Raw genomic sequence first — 22243 nt, forward strand, 5'->3', positions numbered from 1 at the left:
TGAGTGGTTGCAAACTCAGTATATGTAGCAACGGTGGCCATATTTGATATACGATCAATGTAAATTAGGTCTCACAAACTTTAAAGCTCGCCATGCCTGTGTGCTGTTAAGCTCCGTTTTAAAATACCCCAAACATTTTAAAAGTTTTTTGTGTGATTGTGGCCATATTTAATTGCAGATCAGTATCATTTGTACCAATTATAAAGCTCCTTACACTCGAGTGCTTTCTGTCCAATTTGACATAAGTATGATGGCATCGGGCTTTCTAGTTGTGTATACATTATGCAGATTCACCAGCAACTAGACAGCAATAATATATGTTACGTATATTTAATGTATTTTGCTTGACCATTGGCCATGATTTAAGGTAGAATTTTAACCTATTTGACTCATGCCATTTTTAATAAGTTTTTTTGGACTTGTGATGGAACATTCAGGATTATCTGGGAATTATTTGCAATACTAGAAGCTCCTTTTAGATTTACACTTTGCATTCTATGGTAACAATTGTTGAATTATACAAAACTTGTTGCTTTTGCTTATATCTGTTAGTTTAAGACAATAGAGTCATGACAGTTACAAAAAATAAAATTCAAAATGACTTCTCAAAAAATAAACACTAAAGAATTTCATAAAAATTGCCTTGGCATAATGGACTTTCAAATTTGTAAACTATCTGCCTTCAAATTTGGCAAGCAGCCTAAAAATAAATTCTCATTTCATGTTTTACAACTGGAAGGTTTTATCTTCCAAAAGTTGTGTGCATTTCTTCATTGTTACATTATTAGAATCTTGCCTTTTACTAACACCATCGTCACAATTGTGCTGACGTGTTTTTAAAGCCCAATACATATGTACATATCTCAGAAACTGTTCAAAACTGGACTAAGCCTTCTAGCTTGAAGGCCATTCAAATTTCCAGAACTATCAACTATAAAGATATAAAAACTACAGCAATGCAATGGAAATTTCTTATTCTAATCACTGGAAGGTAACACTTTCATAATGGATAATCCCTATGAAGATTAAACCTTCCACTGCTACAACTGCCTCTCAATCAAGTTTGTCAAAAATAAAACCTATGTCCCCACATTAATGATGGTTGAGATGTAACACAAGTGCACATGTACTCTTGTTTTTCTTTATTTACAGCCAATGGTTTGACAAGAGACTTTAGAACATGATCATCTGGCCCTGAAAAAAAAGATGAAGAAAACAGTTAAGCATGGAAAAATCTGTCTTGTATACTTAAACAACAGTTACAGCAAGAAAAGATAATTTTGTTTTGGTGTTACAAACAAAAGCAGACATTGTGATCAGAATCCGATAATTATGGTCAACAAAATACACAAATTTAGACGAAATGATCAACAAGAATGTTACACCAAAAAGCAACCCATGATATCACGAGGCACAAGTCATAACCATGTAGCCACATCAGAGGGAGCAATCTTACCAGAAAAAAAATGAAATACATGTAAAATCCTATGACTAGGCCTCCAACCATGTCCTATCCAGATTACAGAATGGCAGATATGCAGAAAGGTCTAGTTATCTTCATACAACACTAAAGAAAAACCAGACTTTTGGAATCTAAACTCCTAGAAGCATTTAAATATGGCTGTTTAGAAATCCAGACATCAGAGGTTGGAAGATCCCTTCTTAAATACCCCTATTACTTGTAGCAGAAAATGCCAACATTTGAAACTATTTTATAAATAACCCATCCAATTCCTTTCCAGAATGTTCTTCTGGAATATCCTCAAGTACTAATGATAAGAAAGGCAAGGGACTGCAAGGAGGAAAGATATAGCTTAATATTTTAGATGGAAAACAGTGTATATTGTACATGGAGATATCATATTGAATCAAAAGACTGCAACTACAATTTCCTTAATGCTAAGACATTTAAAGCAAGTAAACCATATTAAACAGGATTTTGACGACTTGGGATATTTACAAGACAAGTCATTTATATATGCAAGCTGTATATATAAATCAGGCAGAAAGTTTTTGATTATCCATTCAGGCAGAGTAGCAATTAGATCTTCAAGATGGTCATGATAGCAGCCATAAATGATGCAACACCATTTGCATTTAAGACCAACAAGATAGCTATGAAACCTTTTGGTGAAATGATCAACCATACAGGAAAAGCAGCAACTAGATTTTCAAGATGGCCACCATGGTTGTCACAGGGGATGTCAGATGCATCGTTTTCATTCATGACCAACCAGACTTCACATCAAGTCTTCTGGCCAAAACCTTGTGTTGATATGACTTTCCCTTTAATTGTAGCGATAACAAGATTTTCAAGAATGGCTATAATGGCAGCCATATTGGATATCAAATCAACAGAACTGTCATTCAAGACATCACATCTTTTAGTAAAAACCTTATATCAGTATGACTATCCATCCAGATGAAAATGCAATAGCAAACATTTCAAAATATGACTGCCTTGGTGGCCCACAAAGAAAGCTAGATTGGTAACCATTTCATTTTAGACCCACAAATCTCCTTCCCTTGCACTACAGGATGTGGAGTGGGGTGGAATTTTGTCAAATAAAAACCGAAAATACACCAGATATTTGCACCAGTCATTTGACTTGGGTCATTAAATTGCCATGACATTTAACATAAGTGAAGAAAAACTGCCAACTGGACGCAGTGGTTTAAAAGATTTTACTAGAAGAAGAAGCACTGTAGCAGTGATAGTTTACAACAAAAACAGGAAGACTGGAAAATAAATTTCTGAATGAAGTTTCTCAACATTAACAGATTAGTGAATGCACAGGTCTGCGATGGCTACATTGCTTTGCACATTCATCAGCATCTCTAAAACACATCCAGTCTTTAATGGCCAAGAAGCGTCGACTCCCTAGATGGACTGGGCCACTGGATGTTGAAAACTTAATTTAATATTTTGCATTAGCTACGTATCCATTTAAAGTGAACATAGTGCAAACACACTACATCATTTAACACATCATTACCTCATATTGTTGTTGTTGTTGTGGGGTTTAATGCCATTTTTCAGCACACGATAGGCTATATATGGCGGCCAGTATTAATGGTGGAGGAAGAACCCGGGAAAACCCCAGAAAGAACCACCGACCCACGAGAAGCTACTGGCATGCTTTCTCACATACCTACATCGGCTGAATCTGAGACTCGAACTGGCGCAGACAGAGGTGAGATGGCAGTGATCCGTAACGGAGAACGCTTTAGACCACTCGGGGCCCCCCATTACCTCATATAGTCAACTTCCTACTTTGACTCTATGATGTGAAAGAGTTAGCTTCTATCATGATAAATAGCCACGGTTCAACAACGATCTCTAACACGTGTCATTATGTAAGAGAGGATATGGGAAAATAGTGTTATAAAGATTTTACTAACAACTCCTCCAATGTTGATAATTTATAACAGAATTGGACAGCCATGAAATTTGAGATAAACAGAAACAGCTCAATGTATACTGCCTTAATTTTACATTAAGTTGAACATTTATTTTATGAAACTTGAAAGCAGTTTAGAGGCATATTCTTTTTCTAATTTTCCTAGTGCATAAATCAACTGTGATTCTCTGAATGAAATGGGTTGGGTTGCTGTGCACACAAATCAGTATCTCTGCAACATACATTATTTTTAATTAGGAAGAATAAATGTAGACTCCCTAGATGGACTGGATCATCGGACATTAGGAAAGAGATCCCACCTCAGCCCTGACGTAGGAGTATGCAATTTAATCTCCTTCCCTTGCACAACCAACACTGTCCCTGTCTGGGCCCCAGCTACCGACCTGCAACCAGGGCCAATCCAGACTACAGAGTGGCACAGATGTGCAGGAAGGTTATTATGAAAATTAACAGTATCTAACTTTTCAGAAATGTAAACTGCCACATGGTACAAGTTTTCATTAAATGTACTAATGTATGATGAAACGTTAAGAAGTTCTATTTAATGTAGTCAACAAAATGCCACCACAACATATACTCCAATCTTTATCAAAATCAAGTGTAATACAAAAGTTGTGATGAACAAATGAACATGACATGATGGACCTGGTCAACCCTATATTCCTGCATGTGGGGTGGGGTAGGAATTTGTAAAATAAAAACTGATAATACACCAAAAATTTCCACCAGTCATTTGATTGGGTTATTAAATTGCCATAAATGACATTTAACGTTAAGTGAAGAAAAACTGCCAACTGGATGCAGTGGTTTAAAAGATGTTACTAGAAGAAGATGCAATGTAGCAGTGATAGCTTACAACAAAAACAGGAGAACTGGAAAATAAATTTCTGAATGAACTTTCTCAACATTAACAGATCAGTGAATGTACAGGTCTGCAAAGGCTTTTATCTCCTTCCCTTGCACAACCAACATTGTCCCTGTCTGAGCCCCAGCTATCGAACTGCATCCAGGGCCTATCCAGGTTAGTGAGTGGCACAGATGTGCAGGAAGGTTTAACTGATCACAAAGTCATAAAATCCTCAACTTAATTTACTATTTTGCATCAGCTACATACCCATTTAAAGTGAACATAGTGCAAATGCACTGCATCACTGAATGCATCATTAGAAAATCATATAGCCAACTTCCTAATTTGACTCTATGAAGAGAAAGAGTTAGCTCCTATCATGACAAATAGCTACAGTTCAACGATGATCTCTAACACCAATGCTCATAATTTATAACAGAATAGGAGAGCCAAGAAATTTGAGATATACAGAAACAGCTCAATGTATACTGCCTTAATTTTACATGAACATTTATTTTATGAAACTTGTAAGCAGTTTAGAGGCATACTTTTACAAATTTTCCTAGTTCATAAATCAACTGTGATTCTCTGAATGAAAAGGGTTCGGTTGCTGTGCACACAAATCGGTATCTCTACAACATACATTATTTTTAACTAGGAAGAATAAAATGTAGACTCCCTAGATGGACTGGATCATTGGACATTAGGAAAGAGGTCCCACCTCAGCTCTGACGTAGGAGTATGCAATTTAATCTCCTTCCCTTGCACAACCAACACTGTCCCTGTCTGGGCCCCAGCTACCGACCTGCAACCAGGGCCAATCCAGACTACAGAGTGGCACAGATGTGCAGGAAGGTTATGAAAATTAACAGTATCCAACTTTTCAGAAATGTAAAATGCCACATGGTGTAAGTTTTCATTCTTATTTCATGTAGTCAACAAAATGCCACCACAACATATACTCCAATCTTTTTCAAAATTAAGTGGAATACAAAAGTTGTCACAGACAAATGAACACGACATAATGGACCTGGTCAACCCTATATTCCAGGATGTGGGGTGGGGTAGGATTTTGTAAAATAAAAACTGACAATACACCAAATATCTGTACCAGTCATTTGACTTGGGTCATTCAATTGCCATGACATTTAACATAAGTAAAGAAAAACTGCCAACTGGATGCAGTGGTTTAAAAGATTTTACTAGAAGAAGAAGCACCGTAGCAGTGATAGTTTACAACAAAAACAGGAAGACTGGAAAATAAATTTCTGAATGAAGTTTCTCAACATTAACAGATTAGTGAATGCACAGGTCTGCGATGGCTACATTGCTTTGCACATTCATCAGCGTCTCTAAAACACATCCAGTCTTTAATGGCCAAGAAGCGTTGACTCCCTAGAAGGACTGGGCCACTGGACGTTGAGAACTTAATTTACTATTTTGCATCAGCTACATATCCAATTAATGTGAACATAGTGCAAACACACTACATCACTTAACACATCATTACCTCATATAGCCAACTTCTACTTTGACTATGATGTGAAAGAGTTAGCTTCTGTCATGGATGAGAAACAGTTAGCTTCTATCATGGATGAGAAACAGCTTTTATCATGATAAATCACTACAGTTCAACCACGATCTCTAACATTTGTCATTATGTAAGAGAGGATATTGGACAATAGTGTTATACATTTTACTAACAACTCCAATGTCGATAATTTTATAACAGAATTGGACAGCCATGAAATTTGAGATATACAGAAACAGCTCAGTGTATACTGCCTTAATTTTACACAAACATTTATTTTATGAAACCTGTAAGCAGTTTAGAGGCATATTGTTTCTAATTTTCCTAGTTCATAAATCAACTGTGATTCTCTGAATGAAAAGGGTTGGGTTGCTGTGCACACAAATCAGTATCTCTACAACATACATTATTTTTAATCAGGAAGAATAAATGTAGACTCCCTAGATGGACTGGATCATTGGACATTAGGAAAGAGGTCCCACCTCAGCCCTGATGTAGGAGTATGCAATTTAATCTCCTTCCCTTGCACAACCAACACTGTCCCTGTCTGGGCCCCAGCTACCGACCTGCAACCAGGGCCAATCCAGACTACAGAGTGGCACAGATGTGCAGGAAGGTTATTATGAAAATTAACAGTATCAAACTTTTCAGAAATGTATGCTGCCACATGGTATTAAGTTTTCATTCTTATTTAATGTAGTCAACACAATGCGGCCACAACATATATTCCGATCTTTTTCAAAATTAAGTGTAATACAAAAGTTGTGATGAACAAATGAACACGACATGATGGACCTGGTCAACCCTATATTCCAGGATGTGGGGTGGGGTAGGATTTTGTCAAATAAAAACTGACAATACACCAAATATCTGCACCAGTCAAGTGAAAAAAAAATGCCAACTGGATGCAGTGGCACAGATGTGCAGGAAGGTTTAACTGATCACAAGGTCATAAAATCCTCAACTTAATTTACTCTTCTGCATCAGCTACATATCCAATTAAAGTGAACATAGTGCAAACACACTGCACCGCTGAATGCATCATTACCTCATATAGCCAACTTCCTAATTTGACTTTATGACAAAAAAGAGTTGCTATCATGATAAATAGCTACAGTTCAACCACGATCTCTAACACGTGTTGTCATGTAAGAAAGGATATTGGACAATAGTGTTATAAAGATTTTACTAACAACTCTTCCAATGTTGATAATTTATAACAGAATTGGAGAGCCATGAAATTTGAGATATACAGAAACAGCTCAATGTATGCTGCCTTAATTTTACATGAACATTTATTTTATGAAACTTGTAAGCAGTTTAGAGGCATACTTTTACAAATTTTCCTAGTTCATAAATCAACTGTGATTCTCTGAATGAAAAGGGTTGGGTTGCTGTGCACACAAATCGGTATCTCTACAACATACATTATTTTTAATCAGGAAGAATAAAATGTAGACTCCCTAGATGGACTGGATCATTGGACATTAGGAAAGAGGTCCCACCTCAGCCCTGACGTAGGAGTATGCAATTTAATCTCCTTCCCTTGCACAACCAACACTGTCCCTGTCTGGGCCCCAGCTACCCACCTGCAACCAGGGCCAATCCAGACTACAGAGTGGCACAGATGTGCAGGAAGGTTATTATGAAAATTAACAGGATCCAGCTTTTCAGAAATGTAAACTGCCACATGGTACTAGTTTTCATTAAATGTACTAAAGTATGGAGAAACTTTAAGACATTTTTTACAATGTGGTATTCTTCAAAGTTCTCATTTAATGTAGTCAACAAAATGCCACCACAACATATACTCCAATCTTTATCAAAATCAAGTGTAATACAAAAGATGGACAAATGAACACGACATGATGGACCTGGTCAACCCTATATTCCAGGATGTGGGGTTGGGTAGGATTTTGTAAATTAAAAAATGACAATACACCAAAAATTTCCACCAGTCATTTGATTGGGTCATTAAATTGTCATAAATGACATTTAACATAAGTGAAGAAAAACTGCCAACTGGATGCAGTGGTTTAAAAGACGTTACTTGAAGAAGATGCAGTGATAGTTTACAACAAAAACAGGAGGACTGGAAAATAAATTTCAGAATGAAGTTTCTCAACATTAACAGATCAGTGAATGTACAGGACTGCAAAGGCTATGCTGCTATGCACATTCATCAGCGTCTTTAAAACACATCCAGTCTTTAATGGCTAAGAAGTGTCGACTCACTAGATGGAATGGGCCACTGGAAATTGAAAAAGAGGTCATACCTCAGCCCTAATTAAGGAAGTTTCAACTTTTTATTTCCTTCCCTTGCACAATCAACACTCTCCCTGTGTGAGTTCCAGCTAGCGACCTGCAACCAGGGCCTATCCAGACTACAGAGTGGCACAGATGTGCAGGAAGGTTTAACTGATCACAAGGTCATAAAATCCTCAACTTAATTTGCTATTCTGCATCAGCTACATATCCATTTAAAGCAAACAGTACAAGCACACTGCACCAATGAATGGATCATTACCTCATATAGCCAAGTTCCCACTTTGGCTTTATGACGATAAAGAGTTAGCTCCTATCTAATCATAAATCGCTACAGTTCAACCATGATCACTAACATGTGTCATTATGTAAGAGAGGATATTAAACAATAGTGTTATAAAGATTTTACTAACAACTCCAATGTTGATAATTCATAACAGAATTGGACAGCCAAGAAATCAGAAACTGCTCAGTGTATACTAACTTATATTTACATGAACATTTATGAAACTTGTAAGCAGATTAGACGTATATTTTTGTCTAATTTTCCTAGAACACAAATCAACTGTGATTCTCTTAATGAAAAGGGTTGGGTTGCTGTGCACACAAATCAGTATCTCTACAACATACATTATTTTTAACTAGGAAGAATAAATGTAGACTCCCTAGATGGACTGGATCATTGGACATTTGGAAAGAGGTCCCACCTCAGCCCTGACGTAGGAGTATGCAATTTAATCTCCTTCCCTTGCACAACCAACACTGTCCATGTCTGGGCCCCAGCTACCGACCTGCAACCAAGGCCAATCCAGACTACAGAGTGGCACAGATGTGCAGGAAGGTTATGAAAATTAACAGTATCCAACTTTTCAGAAATGTAAAATGCCACATGGTATAAGTTTTCATTCTTTTTTAATGTAGTCAATAAAATGCCACCACAACATGTACTCCAATCTTTTTCAAAATTAAGTGGAATACAAAAGTTATCACAGACAAAAGAACACGACATAATGGACCTGGTCAACCCTATATTCCAGGATGTGGAGTGGGGTGGTATTTTGTAAAATAAAAACTGAAATACACCAAATATCTGCACCAGTCATTTGACTTGGGTTATTAAATTGCCATGACATTTAACATAAGTGAAGAAAAACTGCCAACTGGATGCAGTGGTTTAAAAGATTTTACTAGAAGAAGCACTGTAGCAGTGACAGTTTACAACAAAAACAGAGGACTGGAAAATAAATTTCTGAATGAAGTTTCTCAACATTAACAGATTAGTGAATGCACAGATCTGCGACGGCTACGCTGCTATGCACATTCATCAGCATCTCTAAAACACATCCAGTCTTTAATGGCCAAGAAGTGTAGACTCCCTAGATGGACTGGGCGACTGGACATTGAGAAAGAGGTCCTACCTCAGTCCCAATTAAGGAAGTCTCAACTTTTATCTCCTTCCCTTGCACAACCAACATTGTCCCTGTCTGAGCCCCAGCAGCCAACTTTGAACTTTGGCTTTATGACGAGAAAGAGTTAGTTCCTATCTCATCATAAATTGCTACAGTTCAACCAAGATCTCTAACATGTGTCATTATGTAAGAGAGGATATTGGAAAATAGTGTTATAAAGATTTTACTAACAACTCTTCCAATGTTGATAATTCATAACAGAATTGGAGAGCCATGAAATCTGAGATATACAGAAACAGCTCAATGTATACTGCCTTAATTTTACATGAACATTTATTTTATGAAACTTGTAAGCAGTTTAGAGGCATATTTTTTTCAAATTTTCCAAGTTCATAAATCAACTGTGATTCTCTGAATGAAAAGGGTTGGGTTGCTGTGCACACAAATCAGTATCTCTACAACATACATTATTTTTAACTAGGAAGAATAAATGTAGACTCCCTAGATGGACTGGATCATTGGACATTAGGAAAGAGGTCCCACCTCAGCCCCGACGTAGGAGTATGCAATTTAATCTCCTTCCCTTGCACAACCAACACTGTCCCTGTCTGGGCCCCAGCTACCGACCTGCAACCAGGGCCAATCCAGACTACAGAGTGGCACAGATGTGCAGGAAGGTTATTATGAAAATGAACAGAATCCAACTTTTCAGAAATGTAAATGCCCCATTCCAGATTTTATAAGTTTTCATTAAAAGTTACAGATTAATGCATGATGAAACTGCAAGGCACTTCATACATGTTATTCTTGAAAAAATTTATTTAGTGTAGCAAAAAATGCCACAACAATACATACTCCGATCTTTTTTAATATTATGCACAATATATTTGGCTTTAATCCAAGAAAACCAGTAAAATTTATTCAGTTGAAACCATGGGTATGATGAACAAATGAAAATGACATGATGGACATAGCCAACCCCATGTTCCAGGGGGGTGGAGTGGGGTTTAAAAACATAACTGACAACACACACAATATTTGCACCAGCCATCTGACTCGGGTCATTAAACTGCCTTAAATTTCATATGTGGAGAAAAACTATCACTTGGGTGCAATGATTTAAAAGATTTTATTAGAAGACACTTTTTTTTAGCAGTGATAGTTTCCAACAAAAACAGAAGGACTGGAAAATAAATTTGTGTGCGTCTCAGCATTAACACATCAGTGAATGCAAAGTCTGCAATGGTTATGCTGCTATGCATTTATCAGCATCTCTAAAACATGTGCCGTCATTAATAGCTAAGAATTGTTGACTTCCTAGACGGACTGGGCCACTGGACATTGAGAAAGAGCTCCTACCTCAGCCCTAAGTGAGGAAGTCTCAACTTTTATCTCCTTCCCTTGCACAACAAACACTGTCCCTGTCTGGGCCCCAGCTACCAACCTGCAACCAGGCCAATCCAGACTACAGAGTGGCACAGATGTGCAGGAAGGTTTAACTGAATACTCTTCTTGTTCACAGGATCATGCAATTTTTAAATGAAATTGCCATTCTGTGTCAGCTACATATCCATTTAAAAGTGCCTATTTTTTTTCTCTCTCCTCAAGTCACAGAAAGAATGAATGAAAAGGAAACCTGCCAACATAAACAATTCAAAAGAAAGCAATTTAAAAATCAAAAAGATATTTCTTACAGATGACTTAACTAAATGTAAATGTTTGGTGAGTGATGTGTTGTGATGTGATGTGATTTGGACTTTTAACGTAGCTTTAACAATTTTTCAGTCATATTGCTACGATGTCTGCAATGTGGCAGTTTATAGTGATGTCTAGCACTGGGGCATCATACCACAGCCATGTAGCATGATGTCCCCCACAGTCACATTATCCTGACACCGGGCCGTCCAGTCCTAACACTAACCTCTTAATGCTGAACGCCAAGCGAGGCAGCTGTTAGTACCATTTTTGTAAGTCTTTGTTATGACTCGGCCAAGGATCGAACCCATGACCTCCCGCATCTGAGGCGGATGCTCTTACCAATAGGCCATTGGAGTGGTCTAAACGTTTGGTGAGAGGGTCCAACTAAAATTGTACATTTGTGAAGATATGGATATTTGATACCTGGAATTATTATAAAGACCATCATAACATATAGCAAATGAATACTTTGCAGACAAATTCTATAAATGCAAGAATGTTCCATGTCTACAGTTTGTTTGGTAGTTAAAGCAAGGTCTATCCATGGGAGTGAAGCTTGACTGGTCAAAAAGAATTTCCAGGAATCCAAGATAACTAGATTTCTCCTATTTAGCTGCACATTATCAAAACAATATCATATTCACAAGACACTGTATGTGCAGTAAATGATTCTTTATTGTGGTCTTGATCCTGAAAAAGACAGACAAAATGACTTTAATACAAACCTTCCTCTTCTTGTCACCACCCAGCTCAAAGTGCTTGCACCTCTTTATAGCCAACTGTTTCCTGTATTTGCATACCGAACATTCCATACGCAGCACAATCTTCCTTGTTGTTTTAGCCTGTATGTAAAATGTAAATCAAAACTACAGCAACTGCAATGGCTTGTCATCACAAATTGAAACATTTCTATTGTATATTCCATCCAACCCCCCAACTGCATAGTGACCTAAATGTCCTGATGCAGGATCTGTCATGTATACAGCCCCGACATATATACGACTCCATAATACACTTGAAATACATTTCAAATGCACTTGTTTTGCAACAGCATTACAATTCATCAACCGATCCAGTTTAAATTGTGAAGTCTGCCTTGAAAATGCATTTGCAAACCTTTTAGAGGCCTTACAATGGAATGATCTCCATCACAATAGTATATTTTCATTAAAACAAATTCTAACCAATTTATACCTGAGTGATACAAAATATCACTTTAAACATCAAGTTAACACATTTTGAGGGATTATTTTTTTTTATCCTTCAAATTTTGGTGACATACAACTGACTTTAATAAATGATACAATAATTTTTTCAGTTTGATTTAACAAGTAACAGACTTCCACAAAAAAATGATTATTAGAAAAATGGAAAACTGAAGTACAATATTTAGTCACAACAAATAATTTCTTAGACTTCAGTTCAGGAGGGCTTTCAAAGGTTAAAATACAAAAGGGTAGGGTTGCATTTAGGAATCAGAAAATCTGGGCAGTCTCCCTTAAAGCTGAAAAGGAGGACATCAATCTGGTCATAGTTTGGGTCTCAAAAGAAAATTAAAAAAAAGTAAATAAAACTGAATGCAGAACAGGAGTATTATAACGTAACCTTTTTTTAAAATGTGTTAAAATATGAAAATGAAGATCCAGATTCTCTCCTTAGCTAGTGTTTTAAAGTTAGTTTTTTCAACACTTGCCAGTAAAAAATTTCTGCCAACTGTGATTCTCATACTTAGAAACAACAATTTCCACATTACTTATTTGTTTTCAGCCTCGGATTGAACCCATGACCTCCCGCATCTGAGGCGGATGCTCTAACCACTAGGTCACTGCAGCAGTGTCAGTTTAGATAACTAGCTCTCGACCTGGAAGTCAGAAAAATTTTCAGGCCCTGACAAACTTATATAATAATCTCAAATGGCTCCAGAGTTATACAGCAGAATCGTACAAGTGATAGAATACTGAGCTGTGACCTTGACAATGAAGAAAGGAATGCCAATGTGCTACATAACACATCTTCCAACGATGATATACAAATACACCAAGCTTTATCCCTTAATCTCAAATCACTTTAAGAATTCAAAGTTATAGAGCTGAAGGGAAAGTGTGATGAAAACTATAAATACAGAGTAATGGCCTTCACCTTGAAGACTGGATTCTTAATTGGGATTAAAATTACCTTCTTGTGAAATATAGGTTTTGTCTGCCCACCATATCCACACTGTTTTCTGTCGTAACGTCTCTTACCTGAAATGAGTAGTTTTGGAAATATTTGCAAAAATCAGTAACAGATGAATTTTTTACATGCACATCTTTTTCTAAAAGGAGTTTGTATGTAAAGATTAACTGTTCAAGTATATTGAAATTTGCACACACAAAAGAAAAACCAATAAAAGAGTTCCTTGAACAGAATGACACCCTACTGGGAGAATTTCCAGGAATTCAATACAAGACCATTTCTTTTTAATCGGGTGTTCATACACGATATGCTTAGTTAATAGCAAAACATTCAAATCAGCTGCTGTGGAGGACATATTTGATGTCAGAGTAGTACCATTTTATAAGGTGAAAATACCATTAGGATATGACCATTTACACCTTCCTCGATAAAATCAGGGTAAAAAAAACATAGACCACATTATTATGCGAGGGCCTGAGTTAATGAGGGGCCTCCAAATAATCCGCTATACATCCAGAGAACTGCAGGGTCTGGGGGAGGGGAGAACTGGGCTGTTTAATGACTGAATCCTCGTTTTATAATTGCATCAAGAATAATTGTCAATAAAGCACTTTCTCCGAATGAAGTTAGTCATGATTCTGTATAAATCATATTTATTTTCAAAATGTCCAACATCTGAATGATCAAAAACATGATTGCAACTGGTTTCAACAACCAATACTGTACATGAAAACATTTGTGTATTAAGTCATAGCTTTTGTTTTGTCGATTAGTCTGGTTCCTGGAGTGGTGTATATAGTATTTTGCGAAACAAGGAGTCAGTGAAGCAGGGAACCAGACTAACTGCTCATACACTACCAAACAAGATTTCTTTATGTATGAAAAACCACTACATTTCATGAGACAATTGTCGTCGAAACTAAATTTTTGAATTGTTCAATTAGTGAAATATTGATGCTGTGATTTAAGTGCAAGTAACAGTGAACTTATCATCCTCTAGGATATCTCTATGTGTGAATTCAGAAATTCTCTTAAACTAGTTTCCCCCACAATGGTCGGGATCTGTGAAACAAAAGTCTTTATTTTATAAAGTACTTCTACTCATCCAAAGTTCCTTTAACTCCATTCCCGCCCTTTAAACGACTACACAACTTTGGCACTCGGAGTGCAGCCTAGAGTTTCCAACTTCCGTATGTCATGCTCTCATCAATGTCCAAACATGCACCGATTCTTTCACAATGAATGTAACAGAATAATGTCTGGCTGCGTGAAAAACCTGCCCCAGAATTTGACTATCTTAGTTCTGATTGGATACCGGTGGTCTCTTTGAAAACTGTCAGGATCGTAGCACTGACATGTTATAATGTCGACTTTCCGACCTAAACCGACTGGTGACATCACTGCTGATTGCAAAAAAAAAAGTTTCTCATCACCGTGGCAAGGTTCTATTTCAAGTAACCACGAATTTGACTGCAACACAATGGCTAAGGTACGGACAGGAAAATTTGTTTCAGAATCGGTCTAAAGTCGTAATATTATATAACATGTATTGACATTACCCAAAGTACTTTGAATTATGAATTCTATCAGAAGACACATATAATATGAAGGAGGAATTGCTAGCAAATTTTCTCACACACTGTCTCATTGCAGTCTTCAAAGTAGTTCAGGAGAAGTAACAAACTTGTGCTAATGGAAAGACAGATGGACTACAGACAGACAAAAGATCATAAGTTCTTCTCGTTAAGACCAGCAGAGCTAAAAATTGAAAATGAAAAATTAATGCATTGAGATTGTTCATGAAGATAATCATTTAAAACAAAAAGTCTGGAAAGATCTTGTCCTAGATGTAAGACCTCAACGCTGATATTTATGTTTTGGGTGTCTAGGTCTTACTGCCCAAAAAACAGCGATGTGTAGTGTGTTTTGATGTCGACCAACATCGTAATGAAATTCAAAATTTTACAAAATATATCATACAACTAGCAGCCAATAATGATGTGATGTGATGTGATTTTTGATTTTTAACATAGCTTTAACAATTTTTCAGTCATATCGCTACGATGTCTGCAATGTGGCAGTTTATAGTGATGTCTAGCACTGGGGCATCATGCCGCAGACATGTAGCATGATGTCCCACCCAGTCACATTATCCTGACACCAGGCCGACCAGTCCTAACACTAACCTCTTAATGCTGAGCGCCAAGCGAGGCAGCTGTTAGTACCATTTTTTAAGTCTCTGGTATGACTCGGCCGGGGATCGAACCCACGACCTCCCGCATCCGAGGCGGACGCTCTAACCACTAGGCCACCGGAGCGGTCGCCAATAATGATGCTTTTCTACAAAGTAAAGTCATGTTTTAGTTGGACTTTACTTACTCTTAAGTCTTGTCTAATAGTTCAAATTCTCACAAAAGAAATGGACCCATTTTCAAGTTTTGCTGGCCTACATTTCAGTTGGCTGGAATGCAATGGAAGCCAGGAATGCCAAAATCGGGTTAAGTTGAAGTATACTTCTTTAATGAAACGAATAAATATGAATAAATACATTAAAACTGAAGAAAGTATTTAGCTTTGTTTCGTTCAAGATTCTTAACAGATTTCGGTATTCCCTGCTTCCATCACATTCCAGCCATTGGAACTTGAAAACATGCCCATCTGCTTGTGTGGGAATTTGGAGAAAAAATACTCAGAGTAAGTCAAGTCTGACTAGAACATTATAACTTTAATTTGTAGAAAAGTGCCAATATGGGCTGCCAAATGTGTGAGATATTCCTGAAAATTTTACTTGTTGTTCCGATGTTAAATGACATCAGAACACGCTATACAGTGCCATTATTTGTACAGTAAGACCAGGAAAGTTCATGCAGACTATCAAAGTATTTCTATTCTTCTCAACAGAAATTGGCATTGAGTTGATTCCTAATTAAAGAATAGATGGTGAAATTAATCTTTCTGATAACAATGGCTCTTATATCTGGAATATAAGAGCCATTGTTATCAGAAAGATTAAATTCACCATCTATTCTTTTGATGGTGAATTTAATCCTATTATATCTGGAAACATTCTCAACTGATGCTAGCTTTAAGCATAATCAGCTATTTCAAATGTATCACCACTTTTCACCTATTCACTGCATCTCTTGCCTTCCTGATGCCTAATCTGGATCTTCCAAACATCTTAAATCTCAAACCACCGATTTATTCTTACCTTGGGCATAAAGCGAGGCCTTTCCTGCCTTGTACTGAGTTACTTTGTGCATAGTGTGCTTTTTGCAATTTTTGCCTTTGCAAAAGGTCTTCCTTTGTTTTGGTATGTTCACCTGAAGTTGAAAATAAAAATCTATATAAAAGTGCAAAAACAAAATTGATTATGACTGTCAGTAGTTGGAAATTACGACAGAGTAGCAGGATTTTAACTTCCAAGGGGCATGGACTCACGTCTTCCCTTGTATTATACTGTTACAAGTTGGATCCCTAGTCCTCAATTAAATGACAGATACTCCTAATTTTATTTGTAACGAGCCCTTTTGGTCATTCCTGGGACTTATTTAGGTCAACATACTTGAACTTTCAAAAAGAGGTAACTCCGGAGAGTAGGGTGTATCTGTAAAGGGATTTAATGACCTAAAAAGGAGGACGTGTGGGATAAAGATGACGTTTGTCATCCCTACATCTATTATCAGCCCCAGAAACTTAATTCGTATCTATAGGAATTCTCAACAGACAATAAATACTGCTAGGGGACCCAGTTAGTACTATATTATTTCAAATAAACAATGACTTTTTTCATTAAATCTATTTCTCCTTATAAACAAACAAAACTGAGTTATTATTTAGATCGATCAAAATGATTCTTATATCATTTAAAGAGTAGATGATAAACGATATTTATTTAGCATTACTACCATGTTAGAGATTTTTCCGGAAAAGGAAGTACAATAGTATGTAGATCGGTTTGCAATTATTTGACTTCTCTCTGATAGAAACTGATTACAGCAGGATCAAAACCAGTCCATTCAAGCGGTTTTGATCGAAGTCGACCAAACGATTGATCATAATGGCTGAAGAAGTGGTTGTTGTCTCTGCCGTCCGAACTGCAGTTGGTGTGTTGCTTATTTACTATCTAAAATCACTTTAATAATAGTTATCTGAAACTATTTAAATAGATACCAATTAAACTTTAATGCACTGTCTGACTAAATATATATTTGATGCCTATAATACTGCATCATGCAGTGCATGGAAAGCAGCAGACGAATTTCACCCTTTTCTTTCTTTTTCTCTTTCTTGCTCTCTTGTAGCATAAAAACTAGCCTTTGATAACCGGAGATTATTAGGAATGTGGATAATTATCATTTGAAACAAAGATAAAAGTAATGTATCTACATAAAAAAGTTGTGAACTAAATTTTCAGGTAGTTCCGTACCAGACACAGTCCTTTCAAGGATTTCAATTAGTCCTACATTGTAGGCTACAATTTAAGACGCCTCCCACGATATTTGTCCTTTTAGGTCGCCGTCTTACTGCCTAAATAACTGCATTGTGTAGCATGTTCCTAGGTCGACTAACATTGGAGCGAGAAGTAAAATTTTCAGGAATATCTCACACTTGGCGGCCCATATTGATGCTGTTTTAGTCTCATTTCACTTAATCCGATGTATTTTTTCTAATAAATTCAAATTCTGACAGAAGCCCAAAAAATGAAGAATGTTTTCAAGTTCCGTTAGCCTACAGCTCAGTTGTATGGAATGTGTTTGAAGCTGGGAATGCCAAAATCAGTTAAAGGGATGATATGTATCTTAAACTAGATTAACCTATAGAACACAGTATTCTGTATTAGTTTATTTTTATTCATCTCATTAAAGAAACATTCTTCAGCATAATTTAATTTCCTGGCAACAAAATTATACACATTAAGATTTATAACAAATGATTTTATTTAAATTATTTATTTTAAATTATAAAATAGCAATAGAACAAAGAAACGCCCACAGTTGGTAAAATATTAATAATATAAATTATAATTATATTTATCAGACTAGTTTATGAATTATAGATAATTAGAAACTTTACTAAGGAATTAGGCATTGTGGGAATTTATTAATGTTTAAGTATAACCCCATTTCTGAACAACTTATAAACATCTCCAATGCACATCAGTTATTTGTTTTAGATATAAGAATTGACATACTTAATTATGTGCAAGAAAAATATTTTTCTTTAAGAAGAACATTTTCTTGTGAAAACCACATTCAGGCTTATACATTTATTTGGAGAAACTAAACACTGACCACAGTTACAATTGCTGATTATTTTTAACCAAGTTTGATATTTTTGGTTAAATAAAGTTTCATAGTTTCTAATATGGACACATTAAAATGCCAGAAACATTTGTCATTTATGTTATCACATCTTGTTTTCAGGCACTGTATATATACAGTGACATTACTCAAAATTTATTTTAAATAGAAATTTAGTATTTTTAACTTTTAATAATTGAAACAAAATATGTGTTCTGCCTGAACACTTCCAAATTTAATTACTAATTTCCTTTTAAAAAACCCAAACCACTTGACAAATTCAGTCATTGATCCAGTCTGATCAGAAGGTGGGAATCAAACCTCTAGCATTCTGGTCACAAGTCCAACACCTTAACTACTAAGTTATTGCAGCTTCCTTGTCTGGGGATGTTAGTGGTTTCCAGGTTAAGATTCCATGGGGTTAAGGATATACCCATGAATCCACTATGACTGCATAGATTAACTCCCCTTATAATGCCAAGTAAATATGTACTCTTTAAAGGCTAAACAGTTTATAAGTTATAAATCATAGTGTCAAGCAGCTTTGACCAAGAATAGCTCATGGTATGCTTGGTTATACGGTTCTGTTTAATAAATGTTCTAACTATGACTGAGAATACTCATTCAACATGCACAACACATCCAGAACTGATCGCATCACATAATTTTTATTTATTGAATGTGCCTTAATTAAATATTGACTATCCTTTAAGCAGGATAAATATGCTGATGAAATTGGATTAAATGCTTAAAATTAAACTTTTTTGTAAACTTTATATTTTTAAAAATTCTTTTTCATTTTGGCATAAAATATGCAGATACTCTTTATTAAAAGCTTTGATTTTCCAAAATAAATAGATCAGTGGGAGGAACCTTTTCTCAAGAGTAAATTGCTAAACATTGGAAGTCAGCCTCACTTGGACATATTTTCATTGGAGCTGTGGCCCCATTATTATTACACAAAGACTCCATGCCCAAAAACAACCCCTGTGCACATCCATCAAGAGACAATGATTAGACACTGATTTTGTGCAGAAAATCAGTTATGTGGATAATTATTTTTTACCAACTGGCAATTTAAATTTAATTACTGACATGGTCAGTGTCCTTACATGTAAACACACCATATAATCATAGCTCAAGTGGGTGTTGTGCTACATTTTACCTGTCTCCAGAAATTTAAGTCTGATTCAAAAAGATTGGTGAAGGTTCTGTGACTATGGAACAATTTAAATTAATGGTTTGAAAATCTGTAAGCTTTGGAAGAATAAATCACTTTGACTCAGTTTTTTCTGCCTTCCATACTGAACACATTATATGAAAACCAGTTGATTCAGTGAAAGAGGCTAAAGTTTACTGGATGAATAATACAGTTATGCATTGAAGTTTCTATTTAAACAGCTGTTAAAGTATTGCAATAATAATAAATATATTTTATCTTTATTTTGAAGAGAAGTTATTGGGTCTGAATGCTCTCCACCCCTTATAAAAATAAATCCCTTTATGTTATCATAAAGACATGCACTTGATTGAGCAGGTAGAGTTGGCAGGTGCCCTTCTATATATCAGCATTGCAATGTCCCTAATCAGGAACTGTAATTGGTCTAACCATAATTGTCTAATTTCGTCATCACTGGCATTGGAGATATCCGTAAGAAATTTCATTTTGATTATTCAATAAGATTCTTCTTGAGTCTGATTGGTTTAAACCAAATGTTTCCATTTACAAGATAGCAACTGTGTTATAAGTATTTCTCTCATCTGTATTTAAAATTCATGGAATTTGAATGACTTGATTAGTTATATGTGACTTTTTCATAAACAAAAATACTTTATTATTAGTCATTAATATCTCTGTATGATTTAAATAAATGAAGAGAACAGCATTTTATAAAAAAAATTACTAAATAATTCTTGTGACTGATTTTTGTTACAGGTAACCTAAATGGGTCTTTGTCAAGTTTTCCAGCTCATGATTTGGGCTCAACATGTATTAAAGAAGCACTAAACAGATCAAAAGTGAGACCAGATATGGTGTCTGAGGTTATTTTAGGTCAAGTTCTAACAGCAGGTAATTACCAGCTTGAAATTTGATTAGCTAGTGAGTATGGTTAAATATTACATGATTGTGTTCTTGAAAGTTTCATGTTTAGCCAAAGCTTATTATTCCCATTTACTTTTTGATTTCGTCTTATATATTATGTTTCACATTGAGACTTGCAATAATAATAATAATGATGACAATGATAATAAATGCTTCACATATAAGTAATTTTTTCCATGAAATACATAATACATGTAGTAAATGCTTTATACAAAGCAAAAGGATCTTTTGAAGGGTTAAAACATTAACTAAGTGTAATCCACACATTTTCACCTGTGCAGTGTTTTCTTATTTCCATTACAGCTCTGTACACATATTCTTTATTTCCACTAATTTGTTTGTGTCACTTGTTTTCTAGACTGTACATATCTTATCTTGTGTTCATTTTCTTGAAAACAGTACAGGGGTAAATGGGAACGACACCTTATGTGCATAGTTTTTTTTGTGTGTGCACTCAAGCTGTTATATATAAATAGCAGTTTTAGGTTTTCAAAGCTTAAGAAAATAATAGAGAAATAAACATTTTATCACTAAAGGAAATGCTTTAGATATTGGCTGTAAATAGTTGGTGTTGTAGTTCTTTGCATTGACTTCTGAATACTTGATTCAGTTTTAGCATCAGTGGCCTTTTTTTATCTTACTGGTTAGATCTGCAGATTTTTTTACCATTTATTTGCTTTAGCTGAAGACATTTTATTTCAGGTGAAGGTCAGAATCCAGCCCGACAGGCCAGTATCAATGCAGGTATCCCCATCACAGTTCCAGCCGCTAGTGTTAACATGTTGTGTGGGTCAGGCCTGAGAGCTGTGGCTATGGGGTACCAAGCAATCAAGTCTGGGGACTCAAGAATTGTAGTTGCTGGTGGCCAGGAGAGCATGAGCAGGGTAGATCAGTTCTCAGGTTGCATGATTATATCATTGCATTAATCAGTTTCTCCCTATCCTGATACAAAAGAATGTAGCATTCTCCTATCATGAAACACACCACTTCCTAAATTACATCCTATCCTGACAATTCTGAAATGTTTGCTGCTTGTGCTGATAATACCTTCATGTTTACGCCATCAGTTTAATAAAAAATTGTGCTTGTTTGAATAATTGCACATAATTACATATGCTGAAGATGTTTGGTTATGGCTTTCTCATCTCATATGTACTGCCTTGGCTTAGATGCATGTTGGTGCAGTAATTTACAGAAATACTATTAATTTTCCTCACTGGAAATTTCTCCTTTGAATATGTTCCCCAATCACATTATGTTAGGAATATTAGCCTGTTACCTTGCAAATACAGCCCTACTAAAAGACAAAAATCATCTTTTTGTGTCGCTTTAAACAAAGGGCAATAACTCTTATCTGTTTTCTTTCCTTGGCTCTGCTAGGTGTCTGTAGTTTTCAGCTTCGCTGCTGTACTAGATAACATTGTACTGTTTATCCTCAGAAAATCCAACCCATTTTTGTGTTCTAACTGACTCGTGGAATTTTCCTTTT

At 35.9% G+C, this 22243-nt stretch overlaps 2 protein-coding genes across 2 annotated transcripts in view; one reads left to right on the plus strand and one right to left on the minus strand.

Moving 5' to 3' along the window:
* Positions 1-1127: 1127 nt before the first annotated feature.
* LOC149799048 (uncharacterized) lies at positions 1128-17359 on the minus strand. Its single transcript, XM_089958022.1, has 5 exons — positions 17256-17359; positions 16559-16670; positions 13348-13415; positions 11898-12014; positions 1128-1194 (listed from the first exon to the last, which is right to left on the minus strand). Exons 1-5 carry the CDS (start codon positions 17256-17258, stop codon positions 1174-1176), a joined length of 321 nt encoding a protein of 106 aa, XP_089814148.1. The 5' UTR covers positions 17259-17359; the 3' UTR covers positions 1128-1173.
* Positions 17350-22243, plus strand: part of LOC149799049 (acetyl-CoA acetyltransferase, cytosolic-like) — a 59192-nt gene continuing 54298 nt past the window's right edge. The window contains exons 1-3 of the mRNA XM_089958021.1: positions 17350-17453; positions 20587-20721; positions 21457-21638. Coding sequence (XP_089814147.1) covers positions 17408-17453; positions 20587-20721; positions 21457-21638 — 363 coding nt within the window. The 5' untranslated portion in view covers positions 17350-17407. The remainder of the gene's footprint in view (positions 17454-20586; positions 20722-21456; positions 21639-22243) is intronic.

Source organism: Sinohyriopsis cumingii, chromosome 5, assembly GCF_028554795.1.
Source record: "Sinohyriopsis cumingii isolate HCF-2022 chromosome 5, ASM2855479v2, whole genome shotgun sequence".
Classification (NCBI taxonomy): Eukaryota; Metazoa; Mollusca; class Bivalvia; order Unionida; family Unionidae; genus Sinohyriopsis; species Sinohyriopsis cumingii.

Excerpts from the sequence above, each read along its gene's own strand:
- LOC149799048 (XM_089958022.1), bottom strand. Across the intron at positions 13,416-16,558 it reads GGCCTCGCTTTATGCCCAAG|GTAAGAGACGTTACGACAGA; the intron begins GTAAGAATAAAT and ends TACTCATTTCAG. Across the intron at positions 1,195-11,897 it reads GTGGTGACAAGAAGAGGAAG|GGCCAGATGATCATGTTCTA; the intron begins GTTTGTATTAAA and ends CTTTTTTTTCAG.